Here is a 15,354-nt window from a genome sequence, read left to right on the forward strand (position 1 = left end):
GCCAAAAATACCTTTAATAATCTCATCATAAACTTCTTGAATAATTCCCTTCAAGTGTTTAATCACAAAAGTATCTTGAATGATCCCAAAATAATGGAAATGGATTATTAAAGGCATTTTTTTACAGAAAATGCCTCAAATTATCCCATCTAAAAAATTGAAGAGGATTATTGAAGGCATTTTGGCCAGAAATGCCTTTAATAACCTCAATCAATATTTTGTTAGGGATTATTCAATGTGTTTTCTAGGCAAAACGCCTTCAATAATCTTTTGCCTGAATAACTATATGTCAAAATTTTTTATAGATTATTTAAGGTATTTTCTAACAAAAATACCTTCAAAATCCATCGTCCTTACCTTATGCTCCCACATCTTGGGAATGTAAACCTTTTAAAAAAAATCTCAACTTATTAAAACAAAAGTAATGAAATTTTTGTTCCCACCATTTTTATCTTACCTTTTAGTCCTTACCTCGCCTAAAGCTTATCTTGTCTCACTCCCCCTCTCTTTTGATCTTTTTAACTTTGTAGCTAAAATTCTTGTTTAAATTTTCAAGCTTTAAAACTTTGTTTTCATTCCAAAAATCCCTCATTTCTACACAGTTTATACAACCTACCCATATTTTATCCTTTTACAAATGTAAGTTATTTCAAATATTCTTGTTTTTGTTTTGAGTTATTTTTCTTTTATCCTCTTCCTCTTTCTTGCTTATTCAGTCGAAACTGATCTTGGTTGTGCTTCTCCTAAACCTTCATAACTTTAATTATGAAGGTATACATGAAATATTATTCTTAATAAAAATGTGACATTATGCTTACATAGTCAAATTTTATTTACTGCTTAAATTAAATGATATTGTTTTAAATTAAGTTTTAAATTAAATATAATTTTATTACTAGGGCAAATCATCTTACATTTTATGAATAAGGCATGGATAAATCTCACGTCAAGAGCCAGTAAAAAATACATAAAAGAAGTTACTAATTTTTTAGACTTTACCTTTGTAATATCATCTGAAGATAAAAAAATTTGGTATCCTTATGTTAAATGTGTGAACACATCTGAAGATAGAAAAGTTATCAAATCATAATAAAAATAAAATTTTAAATTAAAAAAATTGATAAATTTTAAAATATACGATAAATAATATTGAAAAAAGAAAAAAACTAAAAGATATTGTAAATAATATTATTAAGCACGCTAACAAAGTATTAAAATATAAACTAAAAGTCTCACTTCAAATTAATTTTGTTCAATTTGCATCATCTCTAGCTTTTCTTATCATTTTTATGCACCTGCAAATTTATGTAATTTTAAGATAAGTTTTATTTATTTAAGAAAAATAATGATTTTAAATGTTTAAATAATATACGTGATAACTTACTCATGTGCACATTTTTTTTAAAGAGTTTTAGTAATATTATGATCTTCAACATCTGTATGACTTTCCAATTATTTATGTCTTTTAGTTGTTTTGAGATTGACATCTAATGTAAAATTATGTTCTTGTAACAACTGAAATGAAATAGTTTTAAAATTTGAGTAAGTAATAATATTAAATTGTAAACAATTATTTAAGAAAATTATTGGAAATTTTTTTTTATGAAATGTATTAAACTACTTATCTTTTGTATTTTTTTAAGTAAATACCGACTATCCTCTATATAAAGTATCTCATGAACATGTATAACAGTTAATCTTGAACTTTCATGAAAAAAGTTATAATCATTGAGTTTTACTTCGAAAATATATGAATAATCTATTAACTCTCCCAATAATTTTTTCAGTTTGACATCTCCATCTTTTCGTGAGTGAGTTTTATATAAATTTATTAGTTTTGATAACAGCTTGGTTAACCAATTTAGGAGTCAAGTAAATTAGATATGTTCTGTTGTTATAAATGGACTTGGATGCTTTTCATTTATCATCATTTATGGGTGAAGAAGAAATCAAATAGACTTTACTAAATGATAACGTGTTTTGAACAAAAACACAAGGAGTTAGCAATGGAAGCTGTGAGCAAAAGTCATGTCCTATTGAAGAATGGTGAGTCTACCGATAAGCCATTGTTACCCTTCTCAAGAAAGCAACTAAGATATTAGTTGCTGGAAGTCATGCTGATAACTCAGGTTATCAATATGGAGGTTGGACCATTACATGGCAAGGTCTTAGTGGTAATGATCTCATAAGTGGTACTTTCTAATTTACACTTAAAACAACTAAAACATATATATAGGTTTTGTTGGTCCAAAGCTTTCACAGAATAAAATGACCCAGAAAAGTATTTAAGTTTTATTATTACCTCTATTAAACTAGGTGACATGCTTGGAACTTGATAGAACATGATATAAGAGCCATTTGATCAATTATAAAGATATAAAGCATTGAATATTTCACCATCTGAAATCAATCCAAGTGGTAAGTGTCATTTGGACTATTGTGAGAATTTGCTAGTGTTATTAACTACTCTATCTTAAGGGGTTAGCTAAAATTGAAATGGATTCAATTTAGTTGAATTAAGTTTAATCATTGTTGAAGCCTTTATATACCATGTCTTATGGTCTAGGGTATCATGGAAGAAACAATCTATCAAAAAAATACGGATCAATCTTTAATAGCCAGGGTATTATCAAATGGAAAACTTCTTCGTAATGTTAACTTAGAATGATTTGATGGAATACAATTTGCATGAACACATATCATTATCCTTCAGATTATTAAAATATAGTTGATTCAACCACCCAAGTTGTCTATAGTGAGAACCTTGATGCAAACTTTGTCAAGTCCAACAAATTCTCTTATGCCATTGTTATTGTGGGAGAACTTTCATATACAAAAACAAATGGTGAAAACCTGAATCTTACAATATCTGAGCTTGGCCTAAACACTATTTACAATGTTTATGGGGCTGTAAAATATGTTGTTATGGTCATCTCTGGCCAACCAATTGTCATGTAACCCTATCTCTCATCAATTGCTGCACTTGTAGCTACTTGGCTTTTAAGGACTGAAGGGCGATGTGTTGCTAATGTTATGTTTGGTAGCTATGGGTTCATTGGCAAGCTTGCAAGGGCATGGTTCAAGACCCTTCTCCCTATGAATGTTGATGACCCACATTACGGCCCTCTCTTTCCATTTGGATTTGGTTTTAAATTACTTAAAAATTGATTTTAAATTGAGATGAAGTGATATAGAGGAAAAAATTTTTATTGAAATTGAAATTAGTTTTTTATTTAAAATTTAAAATTTTAAATAATTCAATAACTATTGAAATATATCTTTTTGATAAATAATTTAAAATTAGTAAATATTTTATGTGTCATTATAAAAAAAAACTTTAAGAATTTTTTTATGTGTCAAAAAATGATGTTGTTCACGTAAGTGTCTATGTCAACAAATTCTATAAGGTAATTATGTATGTTATAATATATATATATATATATGATTAGATTTTAATGTATGTGACTTTTTTCATTTTAAATCATATATGTTTATTAATGTAGGACCATTATTTATAATACAAATACAAAGACTGTTTTGAACCCTACATATTACTCATTATTACTTTTCATAATAAAAATGAATTAATAATGTACCAATTTGAGGCCCTTTCTTAGTTCTTTTTAAATTTAATTTCATTGAGGTCAATATAAAAAAATTACAAAAGAAATTACTATAAACATATATATATATATGTATATATTTATATTTAGTTTTTATAGAGTTGAGTGGTGTTAAATTTATCTCACTCAACACAATGTGGCTACACCATGTTGCATTGTTTCCTTTAATAGTGTGTGTAGCCTCTCAATTATTTATTCATTGCATTCTCATCACTCTTCTTCATCTTAATTACTTTCTGTTTAACCACATTATAATCGTTATTATAAAATTATTTGTTCAAAAACATTTTTAATAATATTATTATAAATTTTATTATAATAAAAATGAAAGAAAAATTTGCTTATTTGAACCTTTCTACAACGGTGCAAATTTTAAACTCTATAATAAGATTAAAGAACTGATATGTTCATTTATTAATTTATTAATTTTTAATATTCATAAATATATTTTATTTGAATACATGTCAATTGTTAATTCTTTAAGTCTGTTGATGAAATCTAAAAATTTCATCATTAGTATTAAGATAAATTTTTTTAATATTTATTATTTTATTAAAATAAAAATGAATGAAAAATGTACTTGTTTGACTTCCCTCATTAGTTTTTTATTTAATTTAAATCAGATTAATCTAGAAAAATTACAAAACAATTATATATATAAATAAAATAAAATTTTCTAACGTTGAGTGCGGAGGCCATTGACCCCACTCAAAGAACCGAACGCGGATACATCTCTGTGCAATTGGGCCCTCCATTTGGGCGGTGGCCTTTCAATTATTAACTCATTATTCTTAGCATAACACTTCACAGGAAAAAATATTATTTACACATAATAATTTCTTTGATAATATAAATATTAATTTAAAATATATTTATAATACATAGTTGTAGAAGAGAAAACCACATTACAAACCTACCCGCTTACCTTGCCAATAATTTTTCTCGAAATGAACGGAATCGAGTGTAATAAATGCCATTATGTGGGGATATTATAGATATTTCAATTTTACATTTTAAATTAGGCAGTTGATCAGAGCGAGGAATTAATGATGTGCTCCAACAAGACCGTGACAGCAATGTACTATAATGCACATGTTGCTGGTCTACGCTGCAAATCAATTTTCAATTTGAAAAAATCTCGTGAATTCGAATGTAAGTCAAATATATTTTTTTAACAAAAAAAAAGTGTCTCGTCGTTTTGTATAACGAAATATTAAAAAAAAAAAGTCACTATCCAATGTATCTATCATTACCCCATTATCCAATGTATCTGTGAATATCTCATTAATTAATTGAAAGAGATTAGTTCTATCATTCAACCTGGATCATATTGTTTTTTAAATCATGCAGAACAATGCACTTGTCACTTTTTCAGTAAGTAATTATTTTAACTAAAAAGCCACTCAATTAAACGGCATGCTATTCAATCATTAAAAAAATAAATGAATAAAACTTTATATTTAATATATTATTAATATATAAATTTTATATATTATTAATAAATCAAATAATATTATTTTATTAATAAATAAATATTAATTTTTAAAATAAATATATAAAATTTAATTTTTTTAAAAAAATTTATTTATTAATAAAATAATATCATTTAATTTATTTTACTGATAATATATAAAATTCATATATTAATAATAAACTTAATAAATAATATATGAAAATATGGGGTCAATACCCTATACCCAAAAGAAAGGCTTGCAAAGTATTCAAGCGAAATTCCCCTGACAATGTTTCGCAAAAAGAAATATAATAATAGTTATATCAACATTATATAGTAAAAAAAAAAATTATGAGTCTCTCGAGCACAATGCCACCCACGCTCTTGGTTCATGGTCGTGGGTTCAGGATCTTTTAACCATGCCCCTAACATTCCTATACATACATACATATATATATATATATATATATATATATAAGCCTTGTCCTTTTCTACTGTCTCACTCTTTCTCACTTCTCTGTTTCTTTTTGTTTTTTTTTTTTTTTTACTCTTAGGTTGCTTCCTTTGCAGCTGCTGCCAAGTAAATCTTAGTTTCAATGGCAAAGCTAAGCACCTGTTTTTCCCTATGCTGTTTTCTGTTCATTCTTGTTCCCATCTTGGCCCATAGCAGACAACCTTCCGGCGATGAAGAACAAGCGGTACTACTGCGGCAGCAAGAGGCTGACAGAGTCACAAACTTGCCTGGACAGCCAGCCGTGAACTTTAGGCACTATGCAGGGTACGTGAAACTCCAGCCTCAAGATCAGAAAGCGTTATTCTACTGGTTTTTTGAAGCCCAAAGTGGAGTTGCTCGCAAGCCTCTTGTTCTTTGGCTTAATGGAGGTTGGTATCTTCTTTTCATCTATATCTCTTCAACTTCTGTTCTTTTCTTTTCTTTTCTTTTTTCTCTTTTTCCATGATTCACTTGCTTTAATCAGATTTGAGCCAGCTAATTTCTTTCATTTTGTTTGTTAATGGTGATAAAAGAAACTTAATCAGTGGGTGTTAATTGCTAGAAACGATTCAAAAAACGAAACACATTTCAAAGTACATTTGTCACGTAAAGGACTTTGACAGGAGCAGATGATAAGTGTTCAGAAATTTTTTTCACAGTAAAAGAGGAGAATATTTGCTGTCATCACTTTTTAACAGCTAAGTGAAAAGAAAAGAAAAAATATTTCAGGAAATGTAAGCAACTCTGTACGGTGTACAACAACCACACTTTTTTTTTTTTTCAGGCAATAATCATTCATTCATTTGAGTGTGCAAGAACTTCAAAAAATTCACTTACATTAATTTCCTTTAATTTCCTTTCTGTGGTTTTGGCCCACTGCTACATCTTCTTCTTTCAACCGTTCCTTTGTTATTTTCACTTTGCCATTTTCAAATCACAAAAGCTCGCAATGCATTAAAAAAAGTTAAAATATTAAAAAAAAATCTTAAATTGTTTTATTTTTTAAAATAATTTTTTATATTTTTATTATATTTAAAGTTTAAGTATTTATTTGAATGTAAATTAAAAATTAAGAGCTCATTTGCAAGCAATAAAAATATAAAAATTTATCCAAGTGATAAAATTCAAAATTTTTTTATTATTTTAACCTAAAAAAAGTCCCAAAAAAATCATAAAAAAACCCATTTATGTATTGATTTTCCCTTTAAAAAATTAGCTTTTTTCATGCATGGTTTTCATGATTAGTTCAACCTTTCAATTTCATTATCAAAGACTACAAATAATGAATGAAGACAAACAAAATTGATTGTAAGAAAACCTATTTCAATAATTCACTAAAAAAATTTTCCCTACCAGTTGTGCCACCAAGTCAATTTTGGAATCGCAAAATTTAATTTTAAAAATAGTACTAGCACGTTGCCCAAATTTTATTTGTCAATTTCAAAGACAAAATTTGGCATGGACGCATGCTTTACCTATACTTACTTTGAGCCTACCTCTTGCTGGGCCACAACCTTTGAGACTTTGACCGGATAGGCATCTACTAGTGTAATATCTCTGCATCAAGAAATATCAGCCGTCGGATTAAGGGGTAATCTATATGATGCTTTTAGTCTTCTTCTGCCGCCCTTCCGCGGCATGGCTAGACTCTTTTTTTTTGTCTTGTTGTGAAATTGTTTCTTCACTTTTAGGACAAATTAATTATGGGGCCCCTGCGTGGGCAACATGTGACTGACAATTCTGTTGTGTAAAAATTTCGGATCCGGGACTTGGGGCCCAAGTGTTCCTCCAATCTAAGCCATAATCATTTTTTTTTTCCACTCATACTTTTCAAAAGCACAGTTTCTTTCTCCTTTTGGACGGAAGAAACTTATATATTTTTAAATCTATATAATTTTTTTGTTAAAAATTTAAATCATATTACTTCCATTTTTTTACCGTTATATTATTTTAATAACATTTAAAATTATTAAATCTACTTTTCATTAGATTGATTATGTTTCTTACGGGTTAAATAGATAGACAAATATGGATTAAAATCAATAATTTGACATTCTTTATATCAAAGTAATTTCAAAGAAAAAATGGTTACTTCTTTATATATACTTCCAAGCCATTAATAACCAAATTGACAATGTTTTAGGGCCTGGTTGCTCATCAGTGGCCTATGGAGCTGCTCAAGAACTTGGTCCATTCCTTGTTCGTAGCAATGGCACTGAGCTTACTTTTAACAAATTCTCTTGGAACAAAGGTAATAAATTTGCTAGATTAATATTTGTTATGTAAACTTCCATCCAAATATATTCTCTATCTCGATTTCAAGTACTCACTCTTTATATTGCTTTGGTTAGTTGCAAATATGTTGTTTTTGGAGGCACCAGTTGGTGTGGGGTTTTCATACACCAACAATTCTGAAGATTTACGTAAACTTGGTGATCAAATTACTGCTGCAGACTCTTATACATTCCTAATCAATTGGTTCAAAAGGTTTCCAAGCTTCAAATCCCATGACTTTTACATTGCCGGAGAGAGCTATGCTGGTATGGTACCAATACCACCCTTTATTTTGTGCAAAATGTCCTGTCATTTTCCGTAGATTTCTGGTCTCCGCCTATTAATTTTTTTCTTCACTCTTTACCATACGTGAACATGCATTTCGTTTCACTCTTTTCTTTTGCTTCTGTCAGGTCATTATGTTCCCCAGCTGGCTCAATTCATTTATGAGAAAAACAAAGGATTTAGCAAAGACTCATACATTAATCTCAAGGGATTCATGGTATAAAATATAATACACATCTATATATGCAGAATTGTATAGTTTTTATTCCGCTAGTAAATGCTACTTGTGGACTTGAAATATATTTCAACATGAACTGCAATGTTTCTTTTGATTAAATCCAGATTGGGAATGCTGCCATCAATGAACCAACTGATACCTTAGGGCTTTTTGATTATGCCTGGAGTCACGCCATCATTTCAGACCAACTCTACGATAAGATAAACAAGGAATGCAGTTTTAAAGAGATCAGTAACCAAACAGCTCAATGCACTGAACATATGAGAGGTTTCATGGAAGCTTATTCTGACATCGACATGTACAGCATCTACACCCCCGTTTGCCTTAAATCTTCCGGCAGAACCTATTCCAAACTCGTAGTTGCTCCTCGTCTCCTCACGCAACATGTCAGTCCCAAAATATTTTGCTATCTTGTCGTTATAGAGTAATTATATATACATTTGTATATGCACAGTTTTTACTAACTTACTTGATTTCAATTAGGGCCTTTGGCATAAGCTACCATCAGGCTACGATCCCTGCACAGAAGATTATGTAGAGAAATACTTCAACAGAAAAGATGTTCAGACTGCCCTGCATGCTAATGTCACAAAGCTTCCCTATCCTTACACTACATGCAGGTTAAACCAGACAGCCCCATGCATTTTTTTAATATATGATTATGGTAGTAAAACATAATTGCTGTGGTTTCCAGTTTCTATACTTGTTTTGAGAAATGTGGCAAATTATTTATTGTCTAGTACATGAAATTCCAAATTTACAACTACTTTACAACTATTTAATATTACTTTAAAATGGCAGCCCCGATTCATTTGTACCCTCAGAGAGAGAGAGAGAGAGAGAGAGAGAGAGAGAATGGTAGCCAGAGAATCCTGGAACTTTCGAACATTTAATGTGAGCATGTGTCAAATCATTGAAGCAGAGCTTTCTCTCTGTTTTCCTGCCACATAAAATTTAATGAAAGACAGGGACAGCAGTAGGATTTTTTACCTTTTTCACTTTTGTTTACACTTCGTTCTGCAACCCAAACTACTCTACGTGTTAATGCCCTCCCCCCCCCCCCCCCCAAAAAAAAAAAAAAAAAATCATTCAAGCTGTTTGATGGTAGAGAAAAGCACAAAATAACAACAAATGGTAAATAGTTATTCCATGCAAGAGCTTAAGGTTGTATGTGGGGCCAATGGGTGATCCTTATTCGTGGGAGGATTAAATTTCCAAATTTTACCTTCGGTTTTTCCTTGCTCTTATCCCAAATTTTAGAACCGTCAGCTTTTATATGATACTAGCATTTTATATATTCTATTGCCCATCACTCTGTTTATCTTTTCATTTTGAAAGATCCCAATGCTATAGGCAATCGCATGCTTAGTATATAGATATAGAGTATTGACTTCTTTGTAACTGAATATTGGCAGTGGTGTAATTAAGGGTTGGAACGACTCTCCAGATTCTGTGTTACCTACCATTCAAAAACTCCTCGACGCTGGCTTACGCATTTGGATTTACAGGTACATGTATACCAATTTTCTTTTCAAAGCAAGATAAAGATTTAAGCTAATCAAGTTTTGCTGTGATTTTATATAATTATTGTTGCAGTGGCGATACTGATGGGAGGGTGCCAGTGACATCAACGAGGTACAGCATAAACAAAATGAGGTTAAAAATTAAAGAAGAATGGAGGGCATGGTTCTACAAGAGCCAAGTGGCTGGATGGGTAGAGACGTATGAAGGAGGCCTGACGTTTGCCACAGTGCGCGGTGCGGGACATCAAGTCCCGGTATTCGCACCTGATCAGTCCCTTTCTCTCTTCACCCATTTTCTTACTGCCGACACCTTGCCACCTTCACGTTCCTAGCTATCTAGCTGCTGCTGCTATTTAGACTATTGCCAGTAGGGCCGTAGCTGATAGCCATTTGTGTCGCTATATCAGTTATGTTCAGCAAAGTTTGTGACAGTTCCATTAGAATTTTTAGCTACTAGCATTTGTCCCCCTCCCTGCATGCATTTTTCTATATGATTTCTGTAGTAGATATCCTTATCTTGCTTTGCATAAAAATCAAGATCAAGTAAGCCAAGAAAAATCATTACAGAACAACTACAGTCTACAAGGTTGGCTTTTTCCTATTTTTTGATGAATAATTTAAAGAGTTCTCTAAAAATAAATATATATAAATTAAATGTATATAAATATTTAAAAATAAATCCACTAATTTTATATTTATATGTATTTATTTTATATCAAATATATGTAAAATATAAAAATTATAATATCATAATTTATTTCGTTACAATAAATACACATTATATTTTTTTATTTTTATTAAATTCATATATAAATTTTATCAAATTAAATTTTAAACTATATTATTTTGATTTCTTTTTTATAATTTTTGTGTTCCACTATCAAATTTTAAAATTTATTTAAAATAATATATGCCATTGAACTATTCCTTTCTTGAATCCTGATCCGGGGTGGGCAGATTTTGTCTTCCACGACGGGGTAGACAGCGAGTGTGATGTCAAAAATTTTAATTAGCATGCTAAGCTCCTAAAGCGATTGGGGGATTTAAGTACTAGTGGTGTAGTAATTTTTAATATTGAGAAATGTGTAGCCTTATCCAAATAATAAGAATGCTTCCCCAAAAGCCAAACTTTTTATGACAAAATTGGGCGTATAATATTGTCATGCCTCAGCCTGATACAGCAAACTGTCTCTTATTTTCAATCCCAAAGCAATGAGTTTATATGAATATATTGGAAAACTTCATCACTTCAAAAGGATACCAAAGATAGTGACGTTACTCTATTGCAATTGTCGAGCATGTTATCTATTGGCTAGTGGGTTGAGACTAATCTTTGTCTTTTTACCGAATTTTTATGCTTTTATTATTACTCTTGCATATATAGACAGGTTAAACTTTTCCTTGGGTAATGTCCAATTGTTACTAGAAAAAAGGAGATGGTAATATTTGTTGGTTAAACTTTTCTCATTCATGCGCGTGTGTGTGTAATTAAATGATTTATTCATTTATAAAAAAAAAAATTTAATATAAAGAAGTCCGCAATTTAAAATTAATTTTTTTAACTTATTTAACTAAAATTAAGAAAATAAAAGGAAACCAACTAACAGTTGTTTGAATTGTTGATAGATTATTAAATTTTGAATTTCAATGATAAAAATGCAAGTCGTGATAATATCAGATAAAAAAAATCTCTTTATCATTATGCCATCGCCGGTAAAAATAGATATAGGCCTCTGTGAAGCCCAATCCCTGCTTAATGGAGCGGATAAGCCATGCAATGGATCCAAAGTTAAAAGCCTAATGTCCATGAAAGCCCAATCAATGACATTCTCCAAATCCAACCCAAACAAAGCACAAACCTAAAAGGCCCCAAAATTGGTAAAACGGACTTGCTTTCTCATTTCAACTTGCTTCTGCTTTAGCGTCTCTAATCGGAAAGAGGGCATAGCCAAGCTGAGCAAAGCTTCGAGATTGAGTGGGAATTTTGCTGGCAGCTGCTTTCTCAATGGCTTTTCTTTTCAACAAATTCCAAGATGTAAGTGCCTTTATCTCTCCTGCTATGCATTTTTCTCTCTAAATATACCCTTTCCATTTCAGCGATCTTTCGTTTTTCTTCATGTTAGGACCTCAAATAACTGAAAAGGTTACATTTTCAGCAATTCTTTTTTCTTGGGAAAGATGATATAGAAATCAGGATTTATGTCAGGTCATTGTGAAATTGGGTAATGACGAATCAAACTTGGAGTTTAACTGAGGCCATTTTATGCATAAAATAAATGTTTTTCTGTTGATATTCCAGGCTGTGAGAACCCTTGCAAAAAGCCCCACTTTTTCCAGGGACCCAAGGAAACTCCAATTTGAAGCTGACATCAACCTCCTATTTATGTATACCAGGTTGGTGGACTCCGATACCCTCTACCCTTTTCTTATTCATTATTGCTTGAAATTGTTGGTCGTGCAATTTTCAGTTTCAATCGTTTGGGAAAGAACGCTGATGAGGCTGATGCCGAGGAGATCATTGACATGGCTAGTAATGCCTCTTTTGCTGACCAACAGAAGCTAGTGCAAGAAAACATTCATTATCAAATTAAAAGCTTCTGCACTGCTATGGATAAAATTCTTCTTCCCGATACCAATGAGCCACAGGAATCGCAATCACATGCTACTCCTTCCCGAAGTGGTCTTAACTTTGCTGTTGGAGGGAATGGCCCAACTATTGACCGTCCTGGTAAGTAGATTTATAGTTTATTTGTTTTCTGTATCATCAGCGGATTGCATGTTATGTATCGTCTATGGGATGTTCGGTATCTTTCAAGTTTTATCCTCTGAGCTTTCTCATATATGATTTAAATTATCGAGTCTTATGGAGTAACCAAACTACATTTTCAAGGAAGTTGGTCTTCCACTGCTTTTATAGCAGTTTGCTTTGCACTGCATCTTTTTTTTTTGTTTTTTTATTGCAACTGTATTTTGAGGATTCTGGTTTTGAAACTTAAAATATGAATTAGTTTTAGACCTGCACTGCAAGTTTCGGTTACAATGCAGCCCTTACTGAGGTATGAGATAGGAGTCAATGCTCATAGAGGGACTTTTTTTTTTTTTTTCTCTGCGTTACTTTTGGGGTGAAGCTTTTTTTTTTTTTTAAGAAAATTGTGATAGTGCAAAATAAATTCATTAAACATTGATCTTTTTATAACCATGATGAACATATATTTACTAGTATATATGATAATAATGCAATATAGACAATTTAACTGAACTTTATTATTGTTGCTAAATTTGTGATATATCTGTGCAAAAATGAAATGCCAACAAGTATTTGGCATATGGATCATTTTATCTTTTGTTTGACTTTGATTATATATGCCTTTTCTCCCTAATTTCTATATTGTACCAGTAATAGTAGAGATAAATGGAAGACACTGCCACTGATAATCTCCTTCTCTGTCCTAACTATTGATGATTTTCAGTGCAGATGTTCCTGAGAGAAGGCCATTGAAACGCACTGAACTCTCACAGAGGTTGAAGGATTCCATTGGCTACACTCTTGATGTTAAACCATCTCAAATACCCCACAATGAAGCCGGACAAGGTTTATATTTGAATGGTGAAGCTAATATTGGTGCTGTAATTGCCATGTACCCTGGTGTTATATACTCCTCAGCTTATTACCGATATATTCCTGGATACCCTAGAGTTGATGCTCAAAACACATATCTAATCACACGATATGATGGGACTGTCATCAATGCCCAACCTTGGGGTTATGGGGCTGAAGGACGTGAATTGTGGGATGGCTCGATAATGCGAGATATGAAGCCCAACACAGAAATTACAGAGAAAGGTTCAGACTGGTTCTGGAAAATGCTTGGTAAGCCTTTGCAAAATTCACGAATGGGGAGTAGTGGTGAGATTTTGGAGCGTAGAAACCCTCTAGCTTTGGGCCATTTCGTCAATCACCCTGCTAAAGAAATGGTGCCAAATGTGATGGTTTGCCCTTATGACTTCCCACTGACTGAAAAAGACATGAGAGCTTATATTCCTAATATATCATTTGGAAGTGCCGAACAAGTAAACGTGAGGAGATTTGGAAGCTTTTGGTTCAGATGGGGTTCAAGAAATAGTGGGTCAGATATTCCTGTTTTAAAGACTATTGTTTTGGTGGCTACTACAGCACTTTGTGATGAAGAGGTGCTGTTGAACTACAGGTTAAGTAACTCAGAGCGAAGACCATCATGGTATACTCCTGTGGACGAAGAGAAGGAGATGGAGCTAAATCAAGGGAGCTGAGATATTGAAGGTTAGACAGCTAAAGGAAAGACCAGTCAGTGTAGAATGGATGGTGAAAATTGTTTTGAACCATGCAGCTAGTTTTTAACACAGGCAAAGCATTCTTGAAAAGGGATTTTCTTCTATTTTAGTTACATCCTTCTTAAAAACTGAATCCTTAACCTAATTTAAGGTCCCTACAATGTAAAGCACTAGAATGTGCTACACTTATGTTATTATTTTTAGGGAGGATCAAAGAGACATGGTGATGACTGATTTTGGTAACTCTGCCATGAAAGAATTTGGAGTCGGAGTTTTAACTGTAAATGAATATTGATTACATGAATTTAGAGTTTAATTCAGTTTGTTCATGTAATCATTTTTAAGGGATGATGTACAACAAGTTTAGATACAAATTTTAATATTTGTGATCTTATTTTTTATTTTTAGATTGTAGGCTCGATATACCAAAAAAATTATTGATAGCATACATTAAATAATAGAAACTGTTCGATGACTGAAGAGAAAATAAACCAATATTACCAAGCTCCTATAGCTCTTATAGTTTCCCATCGTCCAGCTTTTAAAAGCCAAATGGGTTCTATTCAGTATTACAGTTACATATGAAAATAAATTGTTAATATTTCTGATATATTGTTCTGTTAAACTTTTGTCCCCCAGTTCCGAGGTAGGCAATGCCTGGGAGAATCCAACTTTCTCACTTGTTCCAACGATACTCATCAATGGAGGCCTTCGTACATGGCTCTTCAGGTAATACATCCCTAGCTCATTAAAGAAAAATGGACTAATATCATAAATGAATCTTAGATTATAGTAAAATGTTTAATATAGTAATTAAATTTTAAAAATTCATACTATTATATTTGAATTATAAATTTATTAACTAATATGATATTTAAAAAATTATTTGTTTTTCAAGCTAGTCACAATAAATGTGAGGATTATATTAAGGTTTCATTTGTTTCGTGAAAAATGACTTTTGAAAAATGATTTTTGCATTTTTGAGTGTTTATTTGATAGAAAATTAGTTGGTCAACAGAAAATAACTTACTAGTTAATGGCAAATAAGACCATTTTTCTAGAAATTGTTTTATGGATTCGAAAATAAGAAAACATTTTTTGAAAAAAAATTGTTTATGAATATAACTATTTATTAATACGTTTGAGCATAATTT

At 31.2% G+C, this 15,354-nt stretch overlaps 2 protein-coding genes across 4 annotated transcripts; both read left to right on the forward strand.

Moving 5' to 3' along the window:
* Nucleotides 1-5,572: 5,572 nt before the first annotated feature.
* LOC111282128 (serine carboxypeptidase-like 35) lies at nucleotides 5,573-10,461 on the forward strand. The gene is made up of 8 exons (XM_022870084.2): nucleotides 5,573-5,958; nucleotides 7,713-7,820; nucleotides 7,921-8,109; nucleotides 8,257-8,345; nucleotides 8,471-8,752; nucleotides 8,850-8,986; nucleotides 9,782-9,874; nucleotides 9,963-10,461. Exons 1-8 carry the CDS (start codon nucleotides 5,673-5,675, stop codon nucleotides 10,219-10,221), a joined length of 1,443 nt encoding a protein of 480 aa, XP_022725819.1. The 5' UTR covers nucleotides 5,573-5,672; the 3' UTR covers nucleotides 10,222-10,461.
* A 1,319-nt stretch (nucleotides 10,462-11,780) lies between these two features.
* Nucleotides 11,781-14,601, forward strand: LOC111283091 (uncharacterized). Of its 3 annotated transcripts, none has more exons than XM_022871494.2 (5): nucleotides 11,790-11,924; nucleotides 12,013-12,111; nucleotides 12,189-12,283; nucleotides 12,358-12,617; nucleotides 13,365-14,601. In XM_022871494.2, the coding sequence occupies exons 3-5, from the start codon at nucleotides 12,273-12,275 to the stop codon at nucleotides 14,177-14,179; spliced, it is 1,086 nt and encodes a 361-aa protein (XP_022727229.2). In that variant the 5' UTR covers nucleotides 11,790-11,924; nucleotides 12,013-12,111; nucleotides 12,189-12,272; the 3' UTR covers nucleotides 14,180-14,601. The 3 variants fall into 3 exon arrangements, with proteins under 3 accessions (XP_022727227.2, XP_022727229.2, XP_089617098.1); XM_089760972.1 differs by having other exon boundaries at nucleotides 12,046-12,111; XM_022871492.2 differs by lacking the exon at nucleotides 12,013-12,111 and having other exon boundaries at nucleotides 11,781-11,924.
* Nucleotides 14,602-15,354: the final 753 nt, after the last annotated feature.

The sequence above is a fragment of the Durio zibethinus genome, chromosome 5 (genome assembly GCF_047325235.1).
Source record: "Durio zibethinus cultivar Kanyao isolate XHJ-2024 chromosome 5, ASM4732523v1, whole genome shotgun sequence".
Lineage (NCBI taxonomy): Eukaryota > Viridiplantae > Streptophyta > Magnoliopsida > Malvales > Malvaceae > Durio > Durio zibethinus.

What these genes read in the sequence shown, in the direction of transcription:
- LOC111282128 (XM_022870084.2), top strand. Translation starts at nt 5,673, where the DNA reads ATGGCAAAGCTAAGCACCTGTTTTTCCCTATGCTGTTTTCTGTTCATT. An exon ending in TGCCGGAGAGAGCTATGCTG is followed by an intron (nt 8,110 to 8,256) that starts GTATGGTACCAA and finishes TGCTTCTGTCAG; the next exon opens with GTCATTATGTTCCCCAGCTG. An exon ending in TTAATCTCAAGGGATTCATG is followed by an intron (nt 8,346 to 8,470) that starts GTATAAAATATA and finishes GATTAAATCCAG; the next exon opens with ATTGGGAATGCTGCCATCAA.
- LOC111283091 (XM_022871492.2), top strand. Translation starts at nt 11,895, where the DNA reads ATGGCTTTTCTTTTCAACAAATTCCAAGAT. An exon ending in CTCCTATTTATGTATACCAG is followed by an intron (nt 12,284 to 12,357) that starts GTTGGTGGACTC and finishes TGCAATTTTCAG; the next exon opens with TTTCAATCGTTTGGGAAAGA. An exon ending in CCCAACTATTGACCGTCCTG is followed by an intron (nt 12,618 to 13,364) that starts GTAAGTAGATTT and finishes TTTTCAGTGCAG; the next exon opens with ATGTTCCTGAGAGAAGGCCA.